Consider the following 13852-nt stretch of genomic DNA (forward strand, 5'->3'; position numbering starts at 1 on the left):
CTATATAAATAAATGTTGTTGTAGTTGTTATCCTGGGCAGGTTCCTGCCTTACACATAATGTTTCCTGCAGTCTTGAGTGCGTTTAATAAATGAATGGAATTGTGAATTATACCAAACAGATTCAACGATAACCACCATTCTCTTTAAAGAAAAGCCCTACAATTGATTTTGCACCAGAAATGAAAATCTACTTTGCAAAATGCTTTGATTTTTACACCACAAGGAATACATATATTACTTCAGGAAAAAAAAAAACAAACAATGTTAGTCTCAAGAAGAATCAATATTAGTCAATAAAAGACCATTTATTTACTTATGAATTTCAATAAAATGGTTTTAAAACAAATAAAATATAAACTTGTACATTATAAATCAAACCCAACCCATGAAACTGAGCCGTAAATTGCTTCAAACAGCCCAATAATGACACAAAGTTAAAGTTTGCCATCTTGCACATACTTGCATCATCATAAAAACCTGACCAGCAGGATGCAATATAAAATTCCCTTGATATTAAGGATTAAAACAATGTGATCATCAAGTCTCTGAAATACTGAAAAAGTACTTAACAGTGGCACAAAAATTAGTTGTTTTTTTTCTTATTACACACAATACAAAATGTAAAAATATTTAGGATATGTGTAAAAAGAAAAGATTATATTTAAATAATCACATGGAGTTCACACACTAATCACATAATAATAAAGCCTATTACTGTGCAGCCTGCTGCTTCCAGGCTAAACAATAAACCTGATGTAACAAGTAAGTATGGTCACGCATGTGCGCATGGACACCACCTGGAAGGCCCAGGTAAGCCTGCCAATTTCGCTCCAGTGCGAGAGGGGGTACTGTGTTAACGATATCTCCAGTTTCCACTGCAGCGCCGACCAAACCCTGGGAGATGACGCCTATTCCCTGCCTCCACCTCGGCATCTAAACTTGCCCCCTCCATGTTCTGACTTTTTTTAACAAACGACACAGGGATGTTGTCACTTTTGGACACACAACAACTGGAGATAGTGTTATCCAGTCCTGTCAGGGCCACAACACTGCTTTTCTTTTGTTATTATTATTGATGCTCAGCAGAGTAGACAATTCCTGTTATTAAATCAGACTATACAGCTTGATACCCTGAAACCTTGTACCCATGTCTCATGGACTCTACAGAGTATTTTTGATGCATTTTACTGCCAATCTCACAAAAGTTGATTTTATTTTTGTTTAACACACAAATTGAATATTGACTTTTAAAATGCAAGATGTTTCTCAACTTGCTCTTTAAAGTCATTATGTGAAATCAGCAGAGGGCTAAACTGGAAAAATTCTATAACTAGAGCGGTGTAGGTTTTCCATGTCTCCAGTACACCACCAGTTTTCAATTTGACTGAAGTTGGTGAACTTAATTTTATATTTAAGGCCAATCATTAAATGTATGAGTACAATTTGTGTTAAAAAGCAAGTCATTGATACTTTAGCTGTACTAGATCACCTGAGCACTACCAATATTAGGTGGCCATTAGTCTCAGAAAAAAAAAAAAAAACATTTTAGTAGTTTCTACCTGTACATAGCCCTTTCTTGACATTTTACTACTATTTTTTATATAAAACAATATTTTAGCTCTTGCCTAGAACAATAACAGGGATGTAGTTAAACTACTGCATACAGTGTATAATTCTGATTTTCAAGTTATTCCATCTGCATTTGCAGAAACGCTATGGATATTAAATGGATATTAAATGGATATTCAATACAGTATTACTGAATTCCTGCATATAAAAAGCTCATGAGGTCTTTTCTACCAGGCATCATTCAGCCTTTCACAAAAGCTGATTTAGTTCAAAGTGTGCCACAGTTGTTCCATGTGAGTGCAGCACAAATCACTGCAAATTACTTTCTGTTGCAAGTTTAGCTCAATCAAGCAAACAAAGGATTGGCTGTTCAGATGTTTAACTGTTTGATGTGTTTAATTAGTGCTGAAAGAAAACTTTAGTGATAAATATCTGAAAAATATCCGAGTTAGAAAGTTTTACAAATTAAGCTAATCAAGTTTAATAAAAAAACATTGGCAATAATTCATACGAGACAGTAGCAAATTTCATTTGACTATCAGCTTACCTACAAATAATACAGTGTTTTACATTTTCAGTTTTAATCTTATGTCTTCGTAAAAGGTTAAACAATCTACCATGTTTTGTTTTTAAATAGACCAGTATGCCCCAAATCCCTGATAACAAGACACTTTACACTAAATCTTCATAGAGAACATACAGTGGTACCAAAAGTCATTGTGCAACAAAAATCACAGCAGACTGGTAATGATTTTACTTTCCATGTTAACCACAATATGAACAAAATTTGCAGATTTTAATGATACATAATTTACATAACATACATAACATATCCTTATTTATAAATTTACTATAAACTATTTTATTGTAAGCAATGTCTATTTGAAAAGTGCTCTCCTATGACTCTCTCCACCTGTCTTTATATGGCCTACTGAGTGGCTATAAAATTAAACCCCATGCACATCACACACACACTCCTTCTCAAAAAAAGTGATGCCAGATGTTGTGGTTTGAGAAAAGGCTTCAACCAATGAGCATTTTATTATGTCCAAGGAAGAGAGGCAGGAATTTCAAGGAGACAATGTTACATTCTTCAAAGGTGCCCATTTAGGAAAAGTGTTCAGATTAAACAGGGGGACTCCCCAGAGAAACACTGCTAGCAAGACACAGATAATACTGATAATGTTCACTCCAAGGCCAGCTTTCACCTGGGAGGGAAAAAAAAAAAACAGAACAAAACAGTGTTATCACAGTATTGTGCTGATAATCGTATGAAATAAACAACAAATAACCATAAAACAAAATATTAGAAATACAACATTTCACTGCTGGCTAACACCACCACAGTCCGGCGTTTCAATCCTTATTCCCAGGCATAATGTCTGTGTGGAGTATGCATGTTCTCTCCATGTTTGAATCAGCTTTCCACTGGTTTTCCTTCTACATCTCAAAGACAAAAATTTTAGGCAAGTAAAGTGTGTGTGTGCGTGTGTGTGTGTGTGTGTGTGTGTGTGTGAAGGATCCCCATGATTCATTAACATTCCTGGTTACTTTCCATATTGTGTCCAATGCTGCCAAGTATAGGCACTGGATCAATGTGACCCTAAACTTTGTGAATTTCCCATTGGGATTAATAAAGTATCTATCTATCTATCTATCTAAACTGGATCAGTGGTTTCTGAATTGGACCAGGAAATGGTGGAACAGTAGTTCAATTTACAGGGTGTTCAAACATAAATCATACCCTTGGAGAAAATGAAAATGTACAATATGTTCTTAAAAAGAAGCTGTCAGCAGGTTCCATGCAGTTTAAATTAATGATAAGTATTATATTATTTTAAAAGGCACAGACACCATTACACAACACAAATCTTGTCTGGAATTGCACAGATTCATTTCTCAAAGACCTCAGAAGGAAACAGAGAGGAAATGCAGTCAAGTGCTTGGTCATAGTTACTTGCAGTGCACTAAACTATGGGTGTCTGTAAACACCTGCATTGATTACTAAAACAGCAACCACATTTGTCCCACCATAGTTTGTTATTTTAGCAAGTTAGATGTCAAGAATCAACTTAAGTACACTGTCCTCCACAAACAAGCAATGGAATTGAAAATGGCCTGTAAAAGAAATACATAATACTTAGCTGAAGACTGCAAGATATGAAAGAAATGGGAATATGACAGATGGCCTAATTCAATTTTTAGGCTAAATGAATCCTTAAACAACAAAGATTGTAGAAGAATAATGAGAACTAAGAAAAGCAAGATAGACATTTCTAAAAGGAAACGTTGCTTGCAGGGCATAGTCTGGCCTTCTTCCTAATTATACTATAAAGCTAACTTTTGATGAAGAAAAGCAAAATTTTAAATCTTGTTAAATAATCAGGGGAAATCTTATGTTCGTAATTTCACGCTTGCAATCCAGATGTGTATTCCAGAGGTAAACATCAATCAAGATAAGACGTCAGTGTTCTGTTACATTACAGCATCTTTCTAAATCCAGTTCTCATTGCATTTGTCACTGTTAAAAACACTGTCAATACTGTCATGAAAAGAATTTTATGAGGAAAGTCAAAATGTAACAAAATGCAAAATTTATTTTAGATTAAAAACATTTCCCATTATACAGGCTTAAAGTGCTGTCAAAATATATAAATTAATTTTAGTCATTCGTCATGGGCTCCACAGAGACAGTTGCACAGACAACAACTGAACCCATATTCCTAAAGTTGTCAGGCAGTCATGCTGTTTAATGTGCTTTACTCTGCATACGTGGTTCTTGTGTTTTTCCAGTACTTGTGTTTCTCTGTGCCATTCCATCACAAAACACACTACAAGAGCCACATTCATTCAAACCAGGCCAACTTTTTATTACCAATTAACCTAAAATTCATATCTTTAGAACTGTGACAGAAAACAAAATATCATGAGAAAACTCAAACATCACACAATATTTTATACAAATATTATATATTATATATAATTACATAACCTCTCTAGAAGAAGTGCCCTGTAAATGCAGTTTCGGTTAAGACCACAAATTGGATTTGGTTGGGTAATGCTTATTGTTTAGCAGTTAATGAAAAAGCTCTAAGTGAACTCCAAGAATTTGAACCTCAAATATGGAATTATAAAGCTGGCAAAATGACAGAACTGCAATTTGTTTTTCCTGTACTGACATTTTGACAAAGTAGTTGGACATCAGGTTTTGAAATTAAATCGATCTGTCTCAGGGTTTCCTGCAAACTTGTCTATCAGCTCCAACCAACTTTCAACCAGACCTCTATCTGGTCCTCACTGCCATCTCAAAATTATATTCGACCAACTACTCCTCAGTTCTGCAACTCTCTCATCCAACCAAGCCACGCTGCTGTCCCAGCAATGCCTGCTCTCCTTACCCCTACACTTCTACAATGGTATCATCTCTAAGGTGCTCAAAATGTTCTAATGTGTTTTATTATTTCTGGTGGCTCCTCTAGAGGAACCAGGTTTTTATTTCAGAAACTGAGATTAGATAGTCCTGGATCTCAGAACAAAATCCAGCTTGCTATACTGCGATTTGGCACTTGTGGACTGGCCAGTGTCAGAACACTGGATTTCAATTGGCTCATCCAATCTTGAACAAGTGAATCAAGATTAACGCGTGTTAAGCCCTTACAAGTCAAGCATTGAGCAGCCAATTAACTACGGACTACAAGTCTGAAAAACAGAGGAGGCAGCCTTCATACAAAGCAAGAGATGCTGGTGGCTGTACATGATGATTATCTGCATATCTGACAAAGGAGGACTGATACAGCAGCTGCCACAGCCAAGGAAACAGATGGTTTGGAGGAATATCACTGATTGAATCAATGCGTACAACAGTTACTGAGTGAAACCCAGGTAATTCTTGTGTGGTAAATTGTTGCATTGTACAAAATATACCCCTGATGATAATACTCTACTTGAAAAGGTTATATGCCCTCAACTAAGCATTGTACTCCACTTTCGTAATATCAATGATAACAAAAGACCCATGACTGTAAGTGTTCAGAATATATAGCGTTGTTCTAGCTGTTACTGTGACAGATGTGAACAATTTTCCTGCCTGCATTTAACCCTATATTGTCCAGTAATTACATGTCAAAAAAACCCAAAGGTTAATTATTTTCACGTACAAATTTGCAACAGATGATTCACAGCGCCAACTCTTTAAATGGCAATTTATCCTGTTCAAACCTGAGACTCCAGATATTTGGCCTCAACATTTGTGCACTAATTATGTGTGTGGCATCTTATATCATTTTAAGAATGGATAAGAAGACACATTGATATATATATATATATATATATATATATATATATATATATATATATATATATACATACTTGGGAATCATTCATAAAAGCCATCAGAAAAATGAAGTACAATACAATGCAGAAACAAAATTGTTTTCTTATTCTATTACAGAACCCCAAGTTGAAAATATGTTATTAAGCATACCGAGTATAGGCATCCACTAAAGAGGAGAGTCTTCAGAGGCATATCTTTAAAAGGGGAGGAACTCCACAGAAGGGCTGAAGGTGTGCTTGTTCCACCAGGGAGTCTATTATCGGTTATAACTGCTCAAAAATGTTGAAGATTTTTTTAAATCTGATAGCACTACCTGCGCCTCAGTAGAATTCCTTTGTGATGCTGATTATTTAATTCTGTTTCAGGAAGATAGTTCGAGTATATGTATATGTGAGCTGATGCCACTTCAACGTTAGGCACACTTTCATGGTCACTTTGCCAATATGTGTGGTATCTCTAATTTAGTGTGGTTAGAGTTGTGTGTCTATGTAGACTGTTTATTTAAGAAGGGGCAAGATATTTTCAACATTTCAACTCTTTTCTGCTTCTTAAATAGTGCAGCTGGGATCAAAATTTTTGACAAGATATTTATGAACTTTTATCTTTAGATTGAATGCTTTGCTTATTAATTATTGAAACCTCAAAGCTTTAACCTTCATGTTAAACCTGCTATTTGCAGATTAGTTTCAGAGCATTTGTTGCCGAAATTACTGAGCTGGATTTCATCAAATACTATTTTCTGGAACATGCAAATCCTGAGCTTGTTCTAAAAACAGGATTAGCTAATTATCCTCATCTTTGGCCTAATAAATCACATAATTCCAGCTTAATCTGTTCCAGAAATGCAGGTTTGGTTAAATCCAGGTTTTCTGGAAGGAATTAGTCCAATTGCTGTGAAACCCACTTTACTTAAACCAGATTGACACTGCTTTCTGGAACAGACCCAGAAACTTTTCTATTTTGGCAACATATTCTTTTGCTCACAACATTAAAAATACATCTTGACACTGATTACATTACTAATGAAACTTTATTAAGCAGTGATCTTGAAAGAAACACAGATCTAAGAATGTAAAGAAAATGCTTTCATATGGTGAGAAGTTTAGAGTATTTAATGATCTCAATAGTCACTGTGCATATCTGTCTCTGGGTTGTTCCTGCATTCTGCATCATGGACTTTGTCTTGCATGTCTATGAGCCATCGTATTTGTCTGCTCCTCAGTTGCTCCGTATTCAGGATTATTTATTGCTTGTCAATGAAGCTCAGTATCTTGTCCTCTTATTTCTTCCAGGTCTTCATCAATTAATCACCTTTTACAATTTGCTGGATGCTCAGCAGAAGTTGCTATTCTTTTTCTTTCTACCATTATGGTGGTCATCAACTGATTATGTGATAACTTTGCCAGAACCATATGACCACAGATCACTTTGCCATCCTTTATGTATGTTTAATAAAGTTCAATGCTCGCTGATCAATAAACTGAATACTTACCCTGGATTATCAGTTCTTCACAGGAATGAATGGTGCCCTGGAGAATTATCAATAGATGGCCCTGTGCTTTAAATACAACACACTTTATGCCCACCAGTTTTCTGCTACTTAAAATGTTTGAATTTCCAAAACATATCAGGCTATATTCAGGAATACTTTTTGCTTACCTATGTACATCAGCGTCACCATCTGTGGTGTTCCCAACACTCAGTTGGTGTCACTGCTCTTTTTCTTTCTGCCATTACTGCGGTTATCACTTCATTTCACTTCACTTTGCTGCCTTTTATGGCCACCAGGTTATCACTATCTAAAATTTCATATTCAGGATTACTTGTCATTTGTCTATGTGCTTCAGTTTCTTGTCATCTTACTCTTTCTTGTTCTTCATCACTTAGTCACTTTCTGCGATGTGCCTATCACTCACACTGTTCTTCTTCTTTCTGCCATCATAGTGGTTAACACTTGTTTCTTGATTACTTGACCAAAAGTCATGGCCACCAAGGTTGCTGCTACCTATGTTTTTTTTAAATTTCCAGAACGTTTTAGGTAATAAGCTTTCGATTAAGACCAAGATCAATGTTCAATGTTTTAGCCCCAGCAGCTCACGAGCAATAACATGATAGACAGACCTTGGCATTTTACATTTATAGAAAATAAGACAATCCAGTAGTCCGTTTATGGTGGTTTTCCTCAAAGCCTCCAAGATCATTCCTAAGAGAAAGGGGAGACTAACATGCTTGAAACGTTGTACTGACCACTGACCTTAGAAATTTAGTACTTATCAAGCTAACTGGTAACTAACAAATTGCTTGTTTAGGCATTCTGGTGTACTCTTGCCACAATGTACAAGGCTAAAATTCACCACAGTAAAACCCTGCTTAATTATCACTTATGATTTCTAATAGCATTAATAACATTAATGACTAACAAATAAAGAATTCTAATCATTTGTATCATCAGAAATGTTAATCTTTCTTGTCAGTTTTAACATGCATGCTTATTAGAGTGAATTAAATCCTTCAGACTGAACAATAATAAGAGTGCATATTTCTCCACCTTTACACATGACGTCATGTAAAGAATGAAATTTAAAAGGCATTTCTAAACAGGTTTTTCTGACTGCTTTTGCAGCAGCATTTCTGTATCTTTTCTGCTGTGACATTATTTGTTCACCCATTTACTTAAAACTCAGGTTATTAGGAAAGGAGAGGAAATCCTCTAGGGCTGGGTTTCAATGCAGCAAAACGAAGTCGTCTCAATAAATGAAGTACACAGTTAAATCAGTCCTGAGCTGTCAGGGAATTCTTGGGCTTTCTTCTTGTTTGTTTGCTTATAAAATCTTCACTATAATGTAACAGTGTCTGAAAACCAAATAAACTGATTTGGTTTTGCACTTCATCATTGCTCACGATTATTTATAAGTGGTCATTTCGCTTCGTCATTATGTTTATATGGATGAACAGAAAAAATGTTTCCACACTTCAGCTATTCCCAGGAGTTTAAAAAATGTAAAAAATAATTTCCTAATGATTTCAGTACAAACTGACAATTTATTAGCATACTTTGTGTCATGTATTTGTACACAAACATATTAACATAAACACATACTGCACTTATTAGTAAACCACAAACACGAGGATAGCAGTATTTACAACACAGATGCTTCCACATAGTGCACCTTATGCTAATAACAGAAGTAGGGTCTCACATTAAACAACTTCAATTTCCCATAATTACAGCTATCAAAACAGTAAAAGAAAATCTAATGGTTCTTAAAAGGCAGGCGAGAGCAGTTATAGATGTGTTTTTGCCCAGAGTACTAGTGATTGACGCAGCTCAATATGACTAATACTTAATAAGTCATGAAATGTAGAATGATATTGGCACAGAAACAGAAAAGAAAGATGTTATCAAAATTGTTCAATAGGCGGAAGCACATACACAACTCCAGGAACACAATTTGCATTAAGTAAGAAAATAGAGAAATGTCATCATGGATGATCAGGAGGAGGAAGTATATACTGTACTCCAGAACTGCAATGTGCATTAAATAATAATATAAAGAGAAAGTGACTCAAAAATTTAACACCAGCCGAAAATGATTTGCCAGAAACCTCAGGGGGCTGATAATGCTTTTTGATTGTGTTGCACACAATTCTTACCAGACTGTATAAAGTAGCAGTGAAAACAGAAAACACAGCAGACGAGAGAACCAAAAAAGATGAGAAATTCAGGTCAGATGAAAATTCCTTTACTCTGTTCCAGGCAAATGGCTATATACTGTACATATGACATTAGTATAAAGAACTACTGTATACAGTATACATGTCAAGAACGTCTGAGTCTGTCACGCAATCTAACAATTTTGATTAAGATATGGTTGTATGTTATAATGAAAAAACAGGCCCCCATTTTCTTTTATCATTTTTGTGTGTTTGTACAAATGCAAAAAGAGAAGAGATATCTTAAACCTACCATGTCCAACACTTTTAGATGTCCATATGAAAATACAATAGCATTTGGCGGATTGGCAACAGGCAAAAGAAAGGCACATGAAGTGCTAATTGTTGCAGGAATAACGATAAAGAGAGGATTCACATTTATTCCTTCAGCCTAAAGTGAAAAAAAACATACAGCTTTATCAAAAATTGAAAATTAAGATGCAATAGAAAGCAATTTTCCCTTATGGAATTTTTTAGAATTTTTTTAAAGTAGTAACCTAGTTAAACATGCAAGGGTCTCCTTAAATGTACAGTAATGACAGTTGTTTTATACAAAGCTTTTCAAGGACTACATACAGACTTTGTGTTTATATATTTTATATATATATTTTATATATATATATATATATATATATATATATATATATACACACACACACACACACACAGACATACACACATACAATAAGTTGTATACAAGTCTATGTATTGCAGATCTAGATAATTATAGTATTTTGGTGGTTTACATTTTTCTTTAAGCTGACTGTTTGAATCTAACCATATTAGCAAAATGTTTTGTTCTGTGAGAGATACACTTGTCTTTTACTGTTACGTTTCTTCTGAGTAAGTATAGATTCCTGATCTGTATAGTTACAGTTAGTGTCACTCACAATTTCGTAATCAGTCAAACAGCATGTAGTGGACTGCTGACCAAAGAGTCCACCTGAAGAAAACATGGAAATGCCATACGGAAGGTTCAATTCCTAAGAATCTAATAGAGTCCCAGAGTTGTAACATAGCAAGGCAGTTAAACATAAATTCAGCAAATTAAACCCCTACAACACATAACAAATAAGAACAATTTCCTTTTCACATAAATCAAGAAAATAAATTCTACAGAAAAAGCTTTACAGTTTTATAATGTGCCTTATACTGTAGATTCCTTACCATTCAACAAAATTCTTTAAAAGTATATTTTCTACTTCCACAGTATGTAAGTAAAAACTAGAATATCTGAAAAAGAACCCACACAGATCCAGGGAGAACCAGCATACACCAGATCGAGAATAGGCCAGAACCTAAACATCACCGTGCCACCCCCATTTCTAAAAGCTGTCCATTATAAATATAATACAGCAGGTATTATGTACAGTATAATGCACCTGCAGTAAATGCAAATCAATTTTAGACAAATAAATGGAAATCAAGACCAAATACTATTGTTAATATATATTTAATATATAAAGAATATCATCAATGCATACCAGGGTAATAATTACCATTACGGCCATGGAGCTCCAGGGACATTATTTAAATTGCTTACCTGGGCACGGACTATTGCATGTTTTCCTAGGGTTCTTGTGGGTTTTTCTCTGGCTAATGCCGACAACTATCTATAGTATCTCCATTTTTACATGGCTACTTACCAGAGTACATAAAATAGGCTGAAAGATTGTAATAGTGGCAGGGTTGCTTGCCACTTCTGTTACTATTGTTACAATGAGGCAGGTCAAGAGTATGGTCACCCACACGGGAAGGTTGCTTAAAGGCTCTAGTTTGCTTCCTATCAAGTTTGACAGACCGGAATCCTATACAAAAAATAAGGAAATTCAGAGATTTAAACACTTCAAGTTATATTTAGTCCATTTGGAAGGTAATGTTGTAGCACTAAAACACAAAGCAAACCCAACAGAAGAAAAAAATGGCATGTCGCTTTAACAGAAGTAAATTTCATGTTAAAAACACTACAAATAAGAAATCAGTCAGCAAACATTGACTTGGTACAAATTAATACAGTACAGTGATCAACACAATATGCATGCTATAACATCACATTGGAGCTGTGGTGTATCACAAACTAATATTAGGACTTGAGTAATGACTGATAAAAATTAAATGCTGGGCATCTAGAAGGTTAGCAACAGTTAGGATGGACTATTTGAACTGGTTTCTTTTTATCTTCTGAAACCAGAAACTCTGTCCTGATGGTAACAATTGGAATTATCAATGTAAATGTGCGAGTTCTGTCTGACTAACTACACTCCACTCTACAATATACATGCTTACTAAACAGATCTGTCAGATTTGCGCAGTTTTACAATTTTGATTCATCTTGTCTTGATGCTAACAATAAGATTTCCAAACTAGGTGAGAGGAAGATAATGTGCACTCAATACAACATTTATAAACAAAAACATATCAGCAAGGACAACGAGACAGATTACAGAGAGGAGGTCACATTCCTGGTAGAAAGGTGCTAGGGCAATAACCTCACCCTCAATGCTAGCAAAACTAAGGAACTGATCGTGGATTTCGGCATTCATTGGACTGTGGGAGGAAACCGGAGTGCCCGGAGGAAACCCACGCAGACACAGGGAGAACATGCAAACTCCACGCAGGGTGGACCCGGGAAGCGAACCCGGGTCTCCTAACTGCGAGGCAGCAGTGCTACCACTGCGCCACCGTGCCGCCCCAAGATCAAACAGACTTTTAAAAAAAAAATGGAATTTGTATTTTCTTTGGTGCTTTGGCTAATCATTACCTTGTTTAGACTACAGTGTTCACCATCAAGTGTAGATAAAATGCTAAGATTTTTGTAATTTTTTTAACCAAATTTTCCAGATTATTATTATTATTATTATGCCCACACTTGAACTCCATCTAATGGAGCTGGCCATATTTTGCTTTTTTTCCCCCCACACTTGAGTCTGTCACACAATAATAAGGCAGAGAAAAATTTCAGATCACCTGTCATATTCCTATAAACCCTACTGAAACTAGAAGTTTACGTTTACTGTCCTGTTTGTACTACACCTTCAAGGATTTTAAATTTAATGAAACATCTGATTAAATAAATAAATGCATAAAACGTGAGTCATAGCCATGCTTGCGCAAAGTATGCTATTTAGAGCCAGCTCATAAATTTTTTTGTGAGAATACACCCTGTGATGTAACAGCTGAATTTACTTACAAATTGATATTCTTATTTTTAATACATTAATGCAATCAGCACATCGTAAAATGTCAATAAGCATATTTTATATTCCACAGTACACTTTTAAAAGACAATTATTCTCTAGCACTTTTCTGTAATCTGCAGCACACAGATGCCCATCTGAGATTTGGTTCCTAGCCTTGGATCCAATGCCCCAGGATAGACTCTAGCCGCTGCAGCACTGAATTGGATTAAGCAGGTTCCAAAATGTTATGTAATAGTAAACACCATTGGGGGGCACTTTAAAATTAAATTATAGTTTGCATTCTTATTCTTTCTTTTTTAACAACTTAAACACAAGCAGGTTAAGTCAGAGATAGACAGATAAAGGAACAGGAAACGTTATGAATTACAGTCCAATGTTTTCATTACTAGGACAAATGTAACTACTGTGACAGACAGCCGGGGCCCATGCCCAGCTGGGACACCCCTACTGTATATGTTCTAGGGGAGCAAGCATGGGCTGCACACTACCTCCCCTGGACCACTTGGTGGCAGCCCCCCTGGGTGACTGTGGTGTCTCAGATAACCACAGGGCTTCATGGTAGATGGGAGTTTTCCATAGCCCTGTTGGAATCCGGGATGGCCACCAGGAGGCACTGCAGGGGTTCCTGGGCCCGTCTGTGCCATAGTCCAGCCATACCCAGAGGTGCAATCGGAAGCAGGTGGTCAAGCTATAAAAGGAGCCACCAGCCACCGCTCCAGGAGCCAGTGTTGGGAGGAGGGAGACAAAGCTGCCAAGGAGGAGTGGAGGACTTGAAGTGTTTATTTATGCTTATGACTTGTGGTTTTGTGGGACTGTGTTGTGGTTGAGGGACACGGGGAAGACGTGGGCCCCCAGCTGAAGAAGAAAATTAAATACTTTTGGTTTATCTTAACGTGCCTCCGTTGTCAGTCTGTGTCAGGTCGGGCACATATAGAACGCCTTAATACGCTATCTAAAGTAAAATGTATCTGCATTTAATAGGCCATTCTTGGCCTAGCCTAACGGATTGACCGTAATTAAAATTCCTTAGCAAGA

General features: G+C 36.0%; 1 protein-coding gene across 1 annotated transcript in view; it reads right to left on the bottom strand.

Annotated features, from left to right (window-relative positions):
• Positions 1-285: 285 nt before the first annotated feature.
• LOC114645949 (solute carrier family 13 member 1-like) overlaps positions 286-13852 on the bottom strand; it is a 64604-nt gene continuing 51037 nt past the window's right edge. The window contains exons 14-16 of the mRNA XM_028793878.2: positions 11264-11425; positions 9871-10008; positions 286-2778 (exon numbers count right to left, since the gene is read on the bottom strand). Of these exons, the coding sequence (XP_028649711.1) occupies positions 2641-2778; positions 9871-10008; positions 11264-11425 (438 nt within the window). The 3' untranslated portion in view covers positions 286-2640. The remainder of the gene's footprint in view (positions 2779-9870; positions 10009-11263; positions 11426-13852) is intronic.

Source organism: Erpetoichthys calabaricus, chromosome 2, assembly GCF_900747795.2.
Source record: "Erpetoichthys calabaricus chromosome 2, fErpCal1.3, whole genome shotgun sequence".
NCBI lineage: Eukaryota > Metazoa > Chordata > Cladistia > Polypteriformes > Polypteridae > Erpetoichthys > Erpetoichthys calabaricus.